Below are 13,922 nucleotides of genomic sequence, written 5' to 3'. Positions count from 1 at the left end.
GAAAACATCAGCAGCGAAAAATGCCGCACACATTCATGAATTGAGATGGCAAACATATTGGCGGAATTTACATTTTTCCTACGCGGGAATCGACATTTTCTTAACTAGAAAGTTAAAAGCCTAATAAGAATTAGATAAACATGTAATTTAAACGTGTGCTTTAGTTTAACTTTGCAATTTATTTGGAGATTCATTCTCTCACGCTAATTCACAGCTACGTATCGCACGAGAGAATACCTATGCTGTTCAACAACGAATTTGTCTGTATATGTGCATAGCTCCGGGTAGCAGTTGAAGCAAAGCAGAATGTGATCAAGCGGGAAGCAATATGTGTGTGTTTTGTGCTTCTTGCTATGAAAACATTAAATCAAGTTGACATGATTCACAGTTGATTTTGATTTTTGATCAGTTTTGAGATTTTGATTTTTTACCATCACTGTCAGTTAGAATAATAAACAAATCAACAAAGCAATTGGGACTGAAATAATGGCAATAGACCCATGCGATGAAAAAGGACTATGGATTAGAAACACGGGACGTGGAACTGCCGATATCTCAACTTCCATGGGAGCACTCGAGTGCTTTCCGACGTACTGAAGAGTCTCCGATTTCACGTCACAGGAGGTGTACTAGAAGGGCTCAACGAAGGGTACGGACGGATCAGAGACGGACATAGCTTCTGCCAGAGCTGGGTACACTGGTACCTACAACTTTCATAGTGATTCGCGAGATGCGGAAACGGGTAACTGGGGCCAATCCATCCTCGAAGGGCCGGTTCTGCAACATAAGCATCATCATCGTGCACAGTCCTCGCCTGAGAAGTACCGATGACGACAAGGAGGAATTCTACGCGCAGTTGAGCGTGAATACGATCGCTGCCCAAAACATGACATCAAGATCGTCGTCGGGAATTTCAGTGCACAGGTCGGCCAGAAGGAGGAATACACACCGGTGATTGGAGAGCTCAGTCGTACACCCACGGATCAACGAAATGGGACTATGACATAGACTTATTTGCCAGCTCCGAAAGCATTGTCGTGCCGTACTAAGTGACACCTTCCAGCATAGACTCCTACATAAGTACACCTAGAGGTCACCAAATCATAGAGAACCACAGATCGACCACCGACTGACGGAACTTCTCAGACATCACTGGTGTCACATGCTATCGAAGAGCTAGGTTGACTTGGACCACTACCTAGCGATGGTTAAGATGCGCAGAAAACTCTCCGTTGTGAACACTATTCGGTACCGACGCCAATTTAGGTCAAATCTCGCGCGGCTGAAGCAGCTACTTGAAGCTGTTCAGCCGGTAGAAGACGAGCTGGACGAAGCCCTTCTCGAGGACTGTTGGAATACCATCTCAACAGCCATTAGCAATGTAGCGGAGAGCTCCATCGGATACATGGCACAGAATCAGCAGAACGACTGGTTTGACGATGAATACTTAAAACGCTGCGGGCGGCCAAGATGCGTAGTACCACATGTCAGAACGTGGAAAGACACAGACAGAAAAAGATGCAGCGTAGCCAAATCGTTCGGGCGAAAAGCCACTGCCTGAAAGTGCAGGAGTATGCGAAGTTGGAGCGGTTGCATCGTTCTCAGGAAGCGCGAAAGTTCTACCAGAAATTGAACGAATCCAACAAAGGCTTTCTGCCGCAAGCCGAAATGTGTCGGGATAAGAATGGTAGTATTTTGATGAACCTTCGTCCGTACGCGACCGAAAGGTGGGAGCAGCACTTTAAAGAAAAGCTGAATAGCACCCCCAAGTAACAATCTGGGTTTTATTACACTCTTATGATGGCATTAAAGACCAAAATTAGTCTTGAAGACCACCATAAGAGTACAATAAAACTCACATTGTTGCTTGGGCCCAGACGAAGAACCATTTCCACGGTACGACAAACGGAGAAGAGGTACCAGCCCCAACGATAGGCGAAGTTAAGTAGACCATCATGCAGCTAAAGAACAATAAATCGGTTGGTAAAGCTGGTATCGGAGCAGAACTTATTAAAATGGGACTAGAAAAGCAGACCATTTGCCTACACTGGCTCATTGTTAGAATTTTCGATACAGAACAGCTACTGGAGGAGGGGAAAGATGGGGTTATTTACTCGATCTGCAGGAATGGCAACAAGATGAACTGTAAGAACTATTTTGCTCTATAATCATTCTCAATGCCGCCTACAAAGTGCTGTCCTAAATCATTTTTCGCCGACTATCACCAATTGCGAATATATTTGTGGGAGTTTATCAAGCCGGCTTCTAGACTTATTTATTTATATATTGTTATTACCGACAAACCTACTGCATACTAGAGATGGCGCTGTTGGCACCGTAGTTGTTCCGACGGAAAGGCAGGTTTAGTAGGATAGCCTCCGCAGTGATCAAGGAGGTGCGTTTAGGTTGATTTGACGAAGGATGGTAGGGCAGTCGATGTAGGATGTCAGGATATCCGAAACAACCATAGCGCGTGAAGTTCGAGAGTATCGATTCGGCTGAGTGCAATGATTTGGTCAGAGATCTGGCCAAAAAGTTAAAACTCTCCAAGTCTTTCGTTTAGAGAGCCAAGGAACGGGAGGGACTTGTGCTGCTCAAGCCACAAGTACGGAAGGCCCATCGAAAAATACTGGGCTATCATAGAAGCATCTCAAACAGGTCAAATCGGAGGAATACATGAAGAAAAAGTTGGCTTCCGTACAGAAGAAGCTGCATCCAGATATTGTACAGAACCTTATGAGAGGAGTTAAGCGTAAACTGCGAACATACCACTATGATATTGAAGTTAAGTTAAGTTGAAGTTGAAGTTATATTTTATTATCTGAAAGTTTGAAAAGAATCGGTCGATTAGGTAATTTTCTACAGAGTTTCTTTCGCGGTGCAATTTGATGTGGGGCACCCTTTAATGCAAGAAACGTTTTTCCTTGTTTGGACGTATCTGCGCCATTTTAGCTCCCTCCCTCAGTTGGTTTCTATGGCCCAACAGCCAGTTTTCTCTCCGAAAATCCCTATGATGAAGGAGAAACAAAGCACTTTTTCTTGTTTTTACCCGCTTGTCACCCAGCCACTTGTAAAATGCTATCGGTCGAAATGCCAGAGAATCGCAACCCCTTTTGCTTATATGGACTGCCTACCTTATGAGGATCCATTTCTCCTTTTGTTAACCCCCTGTTCTGATTTACTTATGTCAAGAAATATGTATGCCAACGCCAAGTTTGATGGAGAAACGTTCAGGCGTTCCCGAGTTGTGGTAGAACATACAAACTCACGTTCATTTAGATAGATAGAAGAAGATATATAAAGCAATAATTTTCTCTAACAGTAATATACAAATTGAATTTTTTTAACAAAGAAAGATTACATTTTACTCTTGCCACTCTACGTTATACATTGCATGTTTGTATCAAATTGTTGTAATTTGTAATTTATTGCTCAGATATTTTTCAATGTCTAACAGAGAAGTGTTGTGATAATTGTTGTTGTCTTCGTGCTTTATCAACTTTTTGTAAGATGTTGTATGTTCAATACATAGAATAACTGTTTCATTGCTCATCTCATCTGTCTGCTCTGTATTTTTCTCCGAAGGCGATGGTGACCCACGGTCGCGTGGAACTACTTGCTCACCCGTTGAGCCAGAAATACCTGCAAATGAAGTGGAACTCCTACGGCAAATACTTTCATCTCGCGAATCTCCTGTTCTACAGCGTATTCTTGTTCTTTGTAACGCTGTTCACCTCCCAGCTAATGCGAAGCAATTTGGCTACACCGGGCGCCTCCGGAAATGTTAGTATAGCTCAACCTGTCTGTGTTTATGCTACATTTATGCTATATTTATGAAAATTTATATTTTTTATGTTATTGTTATCATTCGATCAGCAACTTAAATTTTCTAAAGCAAACTCCATTCACAGGAAGGCGCAGCTGAACAAGTACTGAGCACTATCGCCACTGAACATGACTCTCCGGTTTTGGCAGCCCTTTCGTCGTCTCGGTCAAGGCCGCAAAATTACGTCCCCAATTATTCCCCGAACAGTACTCAAGCCACAGTAGAGGAAGCGATGGCTGTTACAACTACGGCGATGGTATCCGGAATAGCGATAATCGTGTACATCTTCGGCAATGCCGTCCGCGAAATGATACAGGTGTACCAGCAAAAGTGGCACTATCTTATCGAGCCGATCAATCTGATCTCGTGGATTTTGTACTTTTCCGCCCTGGTCACGGTGTGGCCAATGTTCACCGACGGTCGGTGCTACAGTGCCAACTTTTCCGCGGCCTCGGTAACGGTATTCTTGTCGTGGTTCAATTTGCTACTGTTTCTGCAGCGGTTCGATCAGGTAAAGGAAAATATGGGCCTTATTCTGTAAGTCACGTCGAGCAACTCGCCTCGACTGAGTCACTGTCGAGTGTCGAATGCAAGGAGAACGGGCTGCTTACAAGCATACCTTGTTGAAAATTATTGACCAACATTTTAAAAATAACTTTAGATTAGTTTTGTATTTTCATTTTTGTATTTTATAGATTGGCATCTATGTTGTGATGTTCTTGGAAATTCTTCAAACGCTTATTAAAGTATTGACTGTGTTTTCGATACTAATTATTGCGTTTGGACTCGCATTTTACATCCTACTATCAAAGGCTACGACGGTAAGAGACATTATAAGATTTAACAAAACCGTAATTAAGACAATAATTTAGTTTTAGGTTTCAGTAATGTCTACCCAAACAGAAACTCAGTAGTCGCCTCAATTCTACATTCCGATCGGGCCCGTTCCGATCAGAAACGTCCCGATCGATGTGTGTTATAGCATGCGTTGATTCCGATCGAAGCGCAATTTCTGATCGGATCCGGCTCCGATCGGTATAGAGGCGATTATATAAATATTAACAAATTTAAATGTTAACAAAGATAAAAATCATTTTCACATTATTCACATTGTTTTTAAGAATATTCCCCGATGCTGTAAATTGCATTTTCTCATCCAACAGATTATCAACCCACAGGCAAACCATTTATCGTTCTCGTCAATTCCGATGTCGCTGGTTCGGACCTTCTCAATGATGTTGGGTGAAATAGATTTTCTTGGAACCTACGTGCAACCGTTTTATAGCTCGGAGCTACCCTTCCCCATACCGTCGTTTATAATCCTCGGTAAGACTCTCGACACTCTTTTTTTTTGTACAACAATCGAATTTTATCCACAATCAACTCTACACAACAGCTCTTTTCATGATACTGATGCCGATTTTGCTGATGAATTTACTGATTGGTTTGGCGGTCGGTGATATCGAATCGGTTCGCCGGAACGCCCAGCTGAAACGGTTGGCCATGCAGGTGGTACTGCATACCGAGTTGGAACGGAAACTACCCCAGATGTGGCTTGAAATGGTTGACAAAATAGAACTTATTGAATATCCAAATGAGAAAAAGTGTAAACTTGGATTCCTCGATTCGGTCCTTAGGAAGTGGTTTTGCAATCCGTTTACCGATGACGGCAGAGGTAGGATTAATGAAGGACGATGGAAAGAAACGGTAGCTCGTTAAAGTTGTTTTGGTTTTAGGTGGTGTCGAGTTTGTATTGGATAGTCACGAGGACTATATGGTGACAGAATTGGAAAAGCACAAACGGAAACTCCGCGAAATTGGCTCTGCCCTGGATATTCAGCATCAATTACTCCGATTGATAGTGCAGGTATGGCATTTCTATTATAAAAATCGTCGGTGAAGACGTAAATGCATAGTATTAATATTTATTTCTTTGTACGCTAAGAAAATGGAAATCAAAACCGAGGCGGACGATATGGACGAAGGGGTAACCACAAGCGATCTCAGAGGATTGACAGCGCTGGGTAACAACCGTTCTGGCACATCCCGTTGGTCTTCGCCAAGGATACGAAAAAAACTACATGCCGCGTTAAGTTTTAATAAATCTATTGGCAAGTAAGCCAGCATGACAGAGCATCAAGAATGCTTGAAAATCTTCAGCAACGAGTTTGGATTCTATTTGCCAGGGTGTGCGAATCGAGCGGCGAAAACCGGAATATTCAAACAATTCAAAGCATCAAGACTCATCCACTGATTCAATCATTTAACTGTAGTTACACTTAAAACCAGAAAATTTGATCTATTTATATAGAAGCTAGGAAGAAAAGAAACTGCAAAGTTCAGTTTCAAATCTTGATTGTTTGTCAAACTCTCTCATTAAAAACTCTTTTTGTCTATGTACAAAATACAAATTAAATTTTGTCTTCTCTGACAAATGAATTGAGTGTAATATATGTGTTCAACAATAAAAGGAAGCAAAAAGAGTGTGTAGCTTACTTTACCTTCGCGGCCAAATCCAGAAGAATCTATCCAAGACCGCCTCTACATCCATTGGTCTAGGGTTGGACTGCAATCCTCTTATCATCACTAACACTCGTATCCTCATCGACAGACATCCAATCGGAATCGTCCGCCTCTATACACCTGGTATATTTCGTGATTCATGTACCTGCGCCACACTCCTTCTAATTTGCTCCCAGGAATTGTTCGCTGGGTCCTAAGCTCAAAAACAACTAAGCTCGTCGGTCGCCCTACTTCAATGGAACTTCTACGTTTCATTAACTTTATTGCAATGACAGATCCCCATAGTAGCATATTCGAAAGGACTTGCATGTAATAATAAACAGAGCACGGGATCCAAAACCCCACAGGAACTATATAAACAGATTCTCTCTTCCATAATTGTTTTGCTGGAATTTTCATCATTAATGCCAGTAGCGGTGGCTGCTAACTGATTGAACCGAAGACTCTACGTTTATTACCGTATGGCGTATTTATATATAATAGCTTATTGTTAATACATCTAGCGAGAACCAGCGCCGTAACGTGCGGTAGATCAGACTGGCCTCCATCAAGGGCGCTAGCTCTTGGGGCGCCGAAAAGGGCCTGTTCGTACTATCAGCTCCAACCCGAAGCGAAGAAGTTGGACACGGTAAAGCACTTCGTATCCGCCGAATATAGCCAATCTGGCAATTACAACATCCTTCCTCGTGAGAAAGGCGAAACCGTTGAACGGAAACCTGGTTCCGGCCACCCGACAGTGCTACGCGGCCGTAACGTGCAGCTGAAACTGTAGATAAAGACCGAGAGCTATGTGGTCTCATCATTCCGCGCCTTGGGCCGGGAGGTCGGAGGAATCGGCTAAACGGAAAAAAAATCCGGGGCATGGACATTTTTATGCAGAAGCGTCACTCGATGCTGTCTGTATCTGAGAAGTCGCCCAGCGAACGGCTGAAATTGCTGGTGGAAACTTCTTTCCGGCGAAGTATATCTTCCCAAAGAAGATCCTCTGTTGTTTTTCGTTTGGGGTTTACGGTGAACGAGAATATACGAAGATACAGTACGAAGATACAATACGAAGTACCTACCGTAAATTGCCGCCTTCATCAAAAATTATCACGCAAAGGACGTGAAAATCTTTTGGCCGACCCTGGCCTTGGCTCATCATGCCAAGAGAACACTAGAGGAGATGAACTGCCTGAAGATATACGTTGTACTGACGATAACCAACTCTCCCAATGTTTTCCAACTGCGTTCATGATGCCGGTCCATTGCTCTTCGACGGTTCCACCAGGTCGCAATTCCGAGACTCGGAATTCAAGTTGTTCGACAAAGGCACAGGACGCTTTTCAAACGGCGGATGTCATAACTTAACGGCATCTAACTTTCTTTTCTCGTCGCATCATTGAACACGTGCGACGCACAAACGTATCATAGCGATAACAAGATGATTCGGCTATTGCTAGCAGTTGAAGCTCGGCCTTCGACGGAGAGAAAGCAGATTCTAAACTTCTCCAAATAAGCCTCCACCAGGGTATGAAATGGGGAAGGCAAATGAGCGTCCAATATAGCTCTAGCCATCCCAAGCCCCTACCTAGCGCCTCCACGTGGCCATACCTGGTAATGCTCTATTGAGTAGCCAAGCTAGGAGGTGCGTTGCTGGCTGGTTCCCGGCTGCCTGGTCTCAAAACCGCGGTTTTGGGCAGACGGCGGAGCCACACGGCCTACCTAAAAGGTAAGCCTAATAAGTTATTTTAATTATTTTTTTCGTTTTAGCTTATGAAGCATCTCCTGCTATATAGTAAAAACTGGCCAAAACGAGTTTTAATACTGCACATGGATACCAGAATGAAAAATTAAATTAACTTTTAAAAATTAAAATTAAATAAGAAGCATTTATGGAACCCAAAGGACGCTACTCTATTCCATACGAAGGACTGCTGGTGAGATTGTTCTATTTTTATCATTTATACCACATTTCATCTTAATATCATATCATATATTAACAGTATTATTATTGATATCATAAATGTGGAAGGCTGGATGACGGAGTGGATTGCCAACCTGAATCCTTAAGGTCTGAAGCAAATATGGCACTTCTCAATTCAAAACAAACAAACCATCACGTGGGTTAAAGTTGGTATAGCGAAATTGATTATTACATGGAAGGATCCTAATGCTGGAAGGCGACTCTTATAACCCCGGAATGCGCACAAGTGCCTCTGCTTGTGGGTCCGCCCAATCCCTTTTGGCCCTTCTGTAACAGCATTAGTGTGAAATTCATTTGATAATCAAATTTGGATCTACTGTAATTCTACCCACATACATTGGCAAGTCCTTGAAATGATGGTGGCTTTCCCCTACTACTACTACTACTACTTCTCCAAATAAGCCTCCACCACGCAAAGGCATGCGGGATTCGCAACAGGTTGAAAAAACAAACAACAGGGCCTTAGCGCTCATCCAGGAGCCGTGGAAGTACAGGGAGGATGTAGAGGCCAATAATACAACTTGGAAAATTATGTTTGATTTCAATGTACAGAATGTGTGAATATAATCATAAATCCAAAAACAATTCACTTTGGCCCGATTTGACAACTCTTTGCTTTGACTATAGCCTGGAGACGGTCAAAAAACGAATCGCAAGTTGCCCGAATGTGTCTTTAAACTCCTGTATCTTACATCATACAGGAAGCTCCTAACGAACTCAAACGTTCCACAAAATAAACCGCTATCACAATTGCAAAGCTACTTAGACTGGATGAAGGTTACCGCTACCCTTTGCAATAGTTTCGCTAATATCTCACCGATCGACAGTTGATGGTTGGCCGTTGGAGACTGTCGGTCCGATAGCTATCTAGCTTCTTCAGATATACCTCAAGGCCTAGCCCTAGCCCTCTGATTTTTCTACTTTCGTATATGCAGATGATCTTTCCTCTTGAGTTAGATACTGAACAACTGCGTCCATTTTTTTTAACTATTGTAGGTAAGATGCAGATGATCTTAAAATGTATTTCCGAATCCGTTCGATTGACGACTGTCACTTACTTTAAGATCAATTCGAAGCCTTTGCCGTTTGGTGCAATGTGAACTGTATGATAGTGAACCCAGAGAAGTGTTCAGCAATCACATTTTCCCGAAAAAGAAATAATCCAATGCTGTTTCGTTATGAGTTCGAAGGCATAGTAATTGAACGTGTTTCGCATATCAAGGGCTTGGGTGTTATCTTAGATTGACAGTTAACGTACAAGCAGCATATCTCGTATGTTTTTGCCAAAACCTCAAGGTCTCTAGGCTTTATTTTTAGAATTGAAGGGGTGAGAAGGAAAGGGGTGTAGGGGGATTAGGGGCATAATGAGCACACGGGGCGAAATGGGCACCCCTCTTTTCTACGAAAGTACGCATTTTGTAACATCATATGGCATGCGAAACACTGCTGTAGGTACTACAATATCTATTTATCAAAAAATGAGTGATCTCTACTTTTAAAACACGGAGTTATATTAAAAAACTCAACTTGGTTTTCAGACGCTGAAAAAATTATAATTTTGGTGCACTACCAAATAAGCTTTTACGATCATTTAAACAACTTAAACTATCAAGTGCACACTGCAACATGATGTATACATTAAATCTCAAATTTCACCTTCATTGAAGTTTTGATTTCATTCTATAATTAGTGTAAAAACCCACTTTTACTTTAACTACTTGACTGGGGGCGAAATGGGCACCCTTAGGTGGGGTGAAACGGGCACAATGTCACATTAACTAACCTGTCAGTTTCTTTGTTTATCGCGTCAATGCTTGTTGACAGTGATGGTATGAATATGCCAAGAAAATCCGGAAGACATAATTGGTCAAAAAAGGCCTTGCAAGTGGCCTTGACCACTCTAAGGCGAGACGGAATACTCACAAAACAAGCCGCCAGGTACCACGGCATTCTGTGGCAGACGTTAGCTCGGTATGTGAGGCCATACGAGAGGGCAATCTCGGGGCAGAAGGTGGACCAAATTGATTCCTTCAAAACTGTTTTCGCTCCCGCTGCATAACAGGAGCTGGTGGTTCATATTTTGTATATGGAGGTTCGATGCTACGGTATTATTACCCCTGAAATCAGAACCCTCGTATACCAGCTGGTAGAGGGAAACGGAAAAGCATATGTCTTCAACACTAAAACACAGCTAGCTTAAGCGTCATCCGAAACTTTCTTTGTGTGCTCCAGAGGCAACCTCCGCGGCTTAATTACCTTTAAGTTGCTTGCGGTCAACGCCGATAAAACTGCGTTTTGACACGTTTTATGTCTGCGTATGTATGGGTGTGTATGTGTATATGTGTATGTATGTGTTTATGTATGTGTATAAGCATGTGTGTGAGTGTGTGTGTGTATGTGTGTGTGGTTGTTGTTCTTATATACACCCTTCAAGCATGTGTTTATAAGGGTGCTCATTATGCCCCAGGGGGTGCTCTTTGTGCCCCACACACTGACCGATTTTTAGTTTTTGAAGCATAAGTTTAAATTGCAATTTTCGTCATATCAATTATTTTTCAATTTGTTAACAGTATGCCTTTAATTATCGATAGTGAATGTATGTTTTGCAATGACGACACTTTAAAAATTCTATCATTTTGGGTGGTTAAATCAGCCAACAAGTTAGGGTGCTCATTATGCCCCTAATGCCCCTAAGTGACAAAATAGAAAAAATTGAGATAATGGTAGGAAATGATACTTTGAGCGTTGTTTTATGTATGCTAGAAAATTCACGTTAAAATTTTACCGTTTAATGACTTTTTTTAGAATCATGAAAAAACAGCAAAATAAAAGTTGGTTTTCACTTGGAAGGAAAGGAGTGCATAAGTGCACTATATGAGCAATGCCAGCTCAACTAACAAAACGGGTTGTCTCGAATATTTTTTATTGGGATGAAATTTTGCTGATATATTGAACGCTACGGAAGGATTCATTTTCCATGAAACATAATTATTTTCGTCTGGAGTAACCTTTTAAAAAGGCGTAATTATAAATAAGAATTTTTTTTTTTTTTTCAAAATATATCTTGAAAACTACTTATTTGTTAAAAATGACGTCAACGGAAAAGTTGAAGGAAATTAAGTGTATTTTCGAAAAAAAATACACTGAAAGAAAAAACTTTGCAAAATCAAAATATAAAGAATAAAACGTGAATTATCTCAAAACATGTCCCCTCAAATTCGTTTCATCTTTATTAATGATAAGTTAGAACATGTTCTAAAATCTGGCGAAAAGCTACTAATGGGCACTCTTTCAAATTTTTTGTTTTATTCTGACAAATTTTTCAACAATTTCCAAATTTTACTTATTTTTGTAAAATTAAAGAAAACATCAAATTCTTCGCATAACAAATTGAAAAAATTAGAGTGCTCTAAGCAGACTACCACTATGGCCGAGAATAATTGAACAAATTACGTCATATAAACTTATTTCTTAGGTTCAGCCGTTCTGAAGTTAGGCCATTACAAATATTTTATGAAGATTTTGATTTTAAGATGTCAGGCCACTGAAGGCGATGGGGGGGGGAGCGAGAAACAAACAATGAGATTTTTTTTATTCAGGCAAATCAGGGATTACATACAATTATAATTCTGGGAAAATCGATGTCTAACGATGTTTCCATTTCCGAAAAAAGCGATTTCTTAGATTTCTAAGATCATGAGCTATGAGTAGCGCAAGATACAGCCCACACAAGTACATTACATGTACGCTGTCGCCACTCAGTGAGACACTTCTGTACTATTTTCCCTACTATCAGCAAGGCTGCTATTACTAAAACCGTTTTCCCGAAGAAAGTAATATTTTTAGTTACTCATATCATGATATATAACGTATACGTATACGCTAGCCTCGCCGATGATAAAATTCTGAACTATTTTTCATACCATTTTGAATGTGACAATCACTTGTATAAACTTCTCGAAGACCACTACTTTCTAGGTAATCAGTAGCGTAAGTTACAGCGTATACTGTAATATTACATATACGGTAGTGAGGCAATTCTGCACTATTTTCTATACCATATGCAAGACTGCTATTACCCAAACAACTTTCCCTAAGAAAGCAATACCTTAGGTTACATGGATTATAAACTATAGCAAATAAAACGAGTTCGCATACACACTAGCGCTGCACGTTGAGAATATTCTGAACTATTTCCAGTGTCATTTCCGAGATGACAGTCATTTGAACAACCTGAACCCGTAGACTGCAACTTTCTAAATAGTCAGTAGCGTAAGATACAGCCTATACAAGAAGATTGCATCTGCACTAGCGCCACATAGCGAGAAAATCCTGCTGCCTGCTCGCTAACCTACCTTTCAATGAAGACGATTGTAATATGATTCCAAGATTTGCACTTGCACCCTTTTCACTCCAAGTAGTAATTCACTATAATCGCTTGGAATGAAAGGGGTACAACCCGAGCAAAGTTTTAGAGCAAATTGAATACAAAATTTGATATCTTGATGTACAGCACTCGTGCGCTAATTGCACGTCCTCTAGTCGCACCGTCTTTTAATTGCACGTCCGCTAATTGCACGATCGTGCAATTAAAAAACAGTTATCTGTCAAACTACACGTGGTTTCACTGGTGGTTGCTATAAACAAAAATGCAGCGTTGCCGACTGCAAACTCTTTATCTCTGCATTACGTAGATACATTACAAACAAATTCATGCGAATTTTGCTAAACTTTGACTAATTGAACACATATTCATCAAGCTTTTAGTTCGTTTGTAAAAATTTAAATGTTTTTCCCAAAATTTATCGTATGTGTGAATGCATGTGAAGAGTTCTGTACAGTGATAACGCATCACGTTTTACAATAAATATTGGCAACCATCGTGCAATTAAAAAACGAAATTCGCTAATCGCATCGCATCATTCGTGCAATTAGCGAACGAGTGCTGTAACGGATTTTGAATACCCGGTGTGATTTCATTTTGGTCGACTTAGCGGTTAAAATATCAAAAGTGATTGCAAAAATTCCACGCCGTGAAATTAAATTGAATACTACTTTTGTTATCAAAAATATCAAACGTAATACTAATCTTGCTGTTACACAATATTAATAGGAAAGCAGAATTAGTTGTCATTTTACTATCATGTCATCATCGTTGTGCTATCATCATATAATTTGAACCAACCATTTTACTAGAAAAAAATTTATGTGAAAATAGATTAATTTAAATATTCAAGGTTTATTTACATCATATATAGAATCTGTCAACACATTTTCTTTCAATAAAAGTGAAAACAAAATGATAGCAAAGTCTGATACATCATAAGTGCTATCACGACTAAAATACACAAGGCTTGCTACTCCGGCTTGCTACTCCGCGACCAGCTATTTTTTGTGACGTTGGTAAGTTCGATGAAATAAACAAACCGTTTTTTCCCATTCATCTCCAAGTGATTGTTTCCACCGCCGAAAACTTTTCTACTATGTTTCCTTAACAACCCAATGCAGTTTTCAGCATTATGAATGGAAAAAACATTTACCACGTGCAAAACAATTTGAAGCCTACTACAATATTTACGCCGACGAATTTGATGATGATGGCACATA

The 13,922-nt window shown here is 40.6% G+C and overlaps 1 protein-coding gene across 1 annotated transcript in view; it reads left to right on the top strand.

Annotated features, from left to right (window-relative positions):
- LOC128733747 (transient receptor potential cation channel subfamily A member 1) overlaps positions 1 to 5,945 on the top strand; it is a 33,849-nt gene extending 27,904 nt beyond the window's left edge. The window contains exons 9-15 of the mRNA XM_053827515.1: positions 3,586 to 3,787; positions 3,922 to 4,337; positions 4,522 to 4,647; positions 4,990 to 5,152; positions 5,223 to 5,501; positions 5,563 to 5,693; positions 5,772 to 5,945. Of these exons, the coding sequence (XP_053683490.1) occupies positions 3,586 to 3,787; positions 3,922 to 4,337; positions 4,522 to 4,647; positions 4,990 to 5,152; positions 5,223 to 5,501; positions 5,563 to 5,693; positions 5,772 to 5,945 (1,491 nt within the window). The remainder of the gene's footprint in view (positions 1 to 3,585; positions 3,788 to 3,921; positions 4,338 to 4,521; positions 4,648 to 4,989; positions 5,153 to 5,222; positions 5,502 to 5,562; positions 5,694 to 5,771) is intronic.
- The last annotated feature ends 7,977 nt before the right edge of the window (positions 5,946 to 13,922 follow it).

Source organism: Sabethes cyaneus, chromosome 2 (genome assembly GCF_943734655.1).
Source record: "Sabethes cyaneus chromosome 2, idSabCyanKW18_F2, whole genome shotgun sequence".
Classification (NCBI taxonomy): Eukaryota; Metazoa; Arthropoda; class Insecta; order Diptera; family Culicidae; genus Sabethes; species Sabethes cyaneus.
The sequence above is the reverse complement of the archived record's forward strand: the minus strand, read 5'-3'. Positions and strand labels throughout refer to the sequence as shown.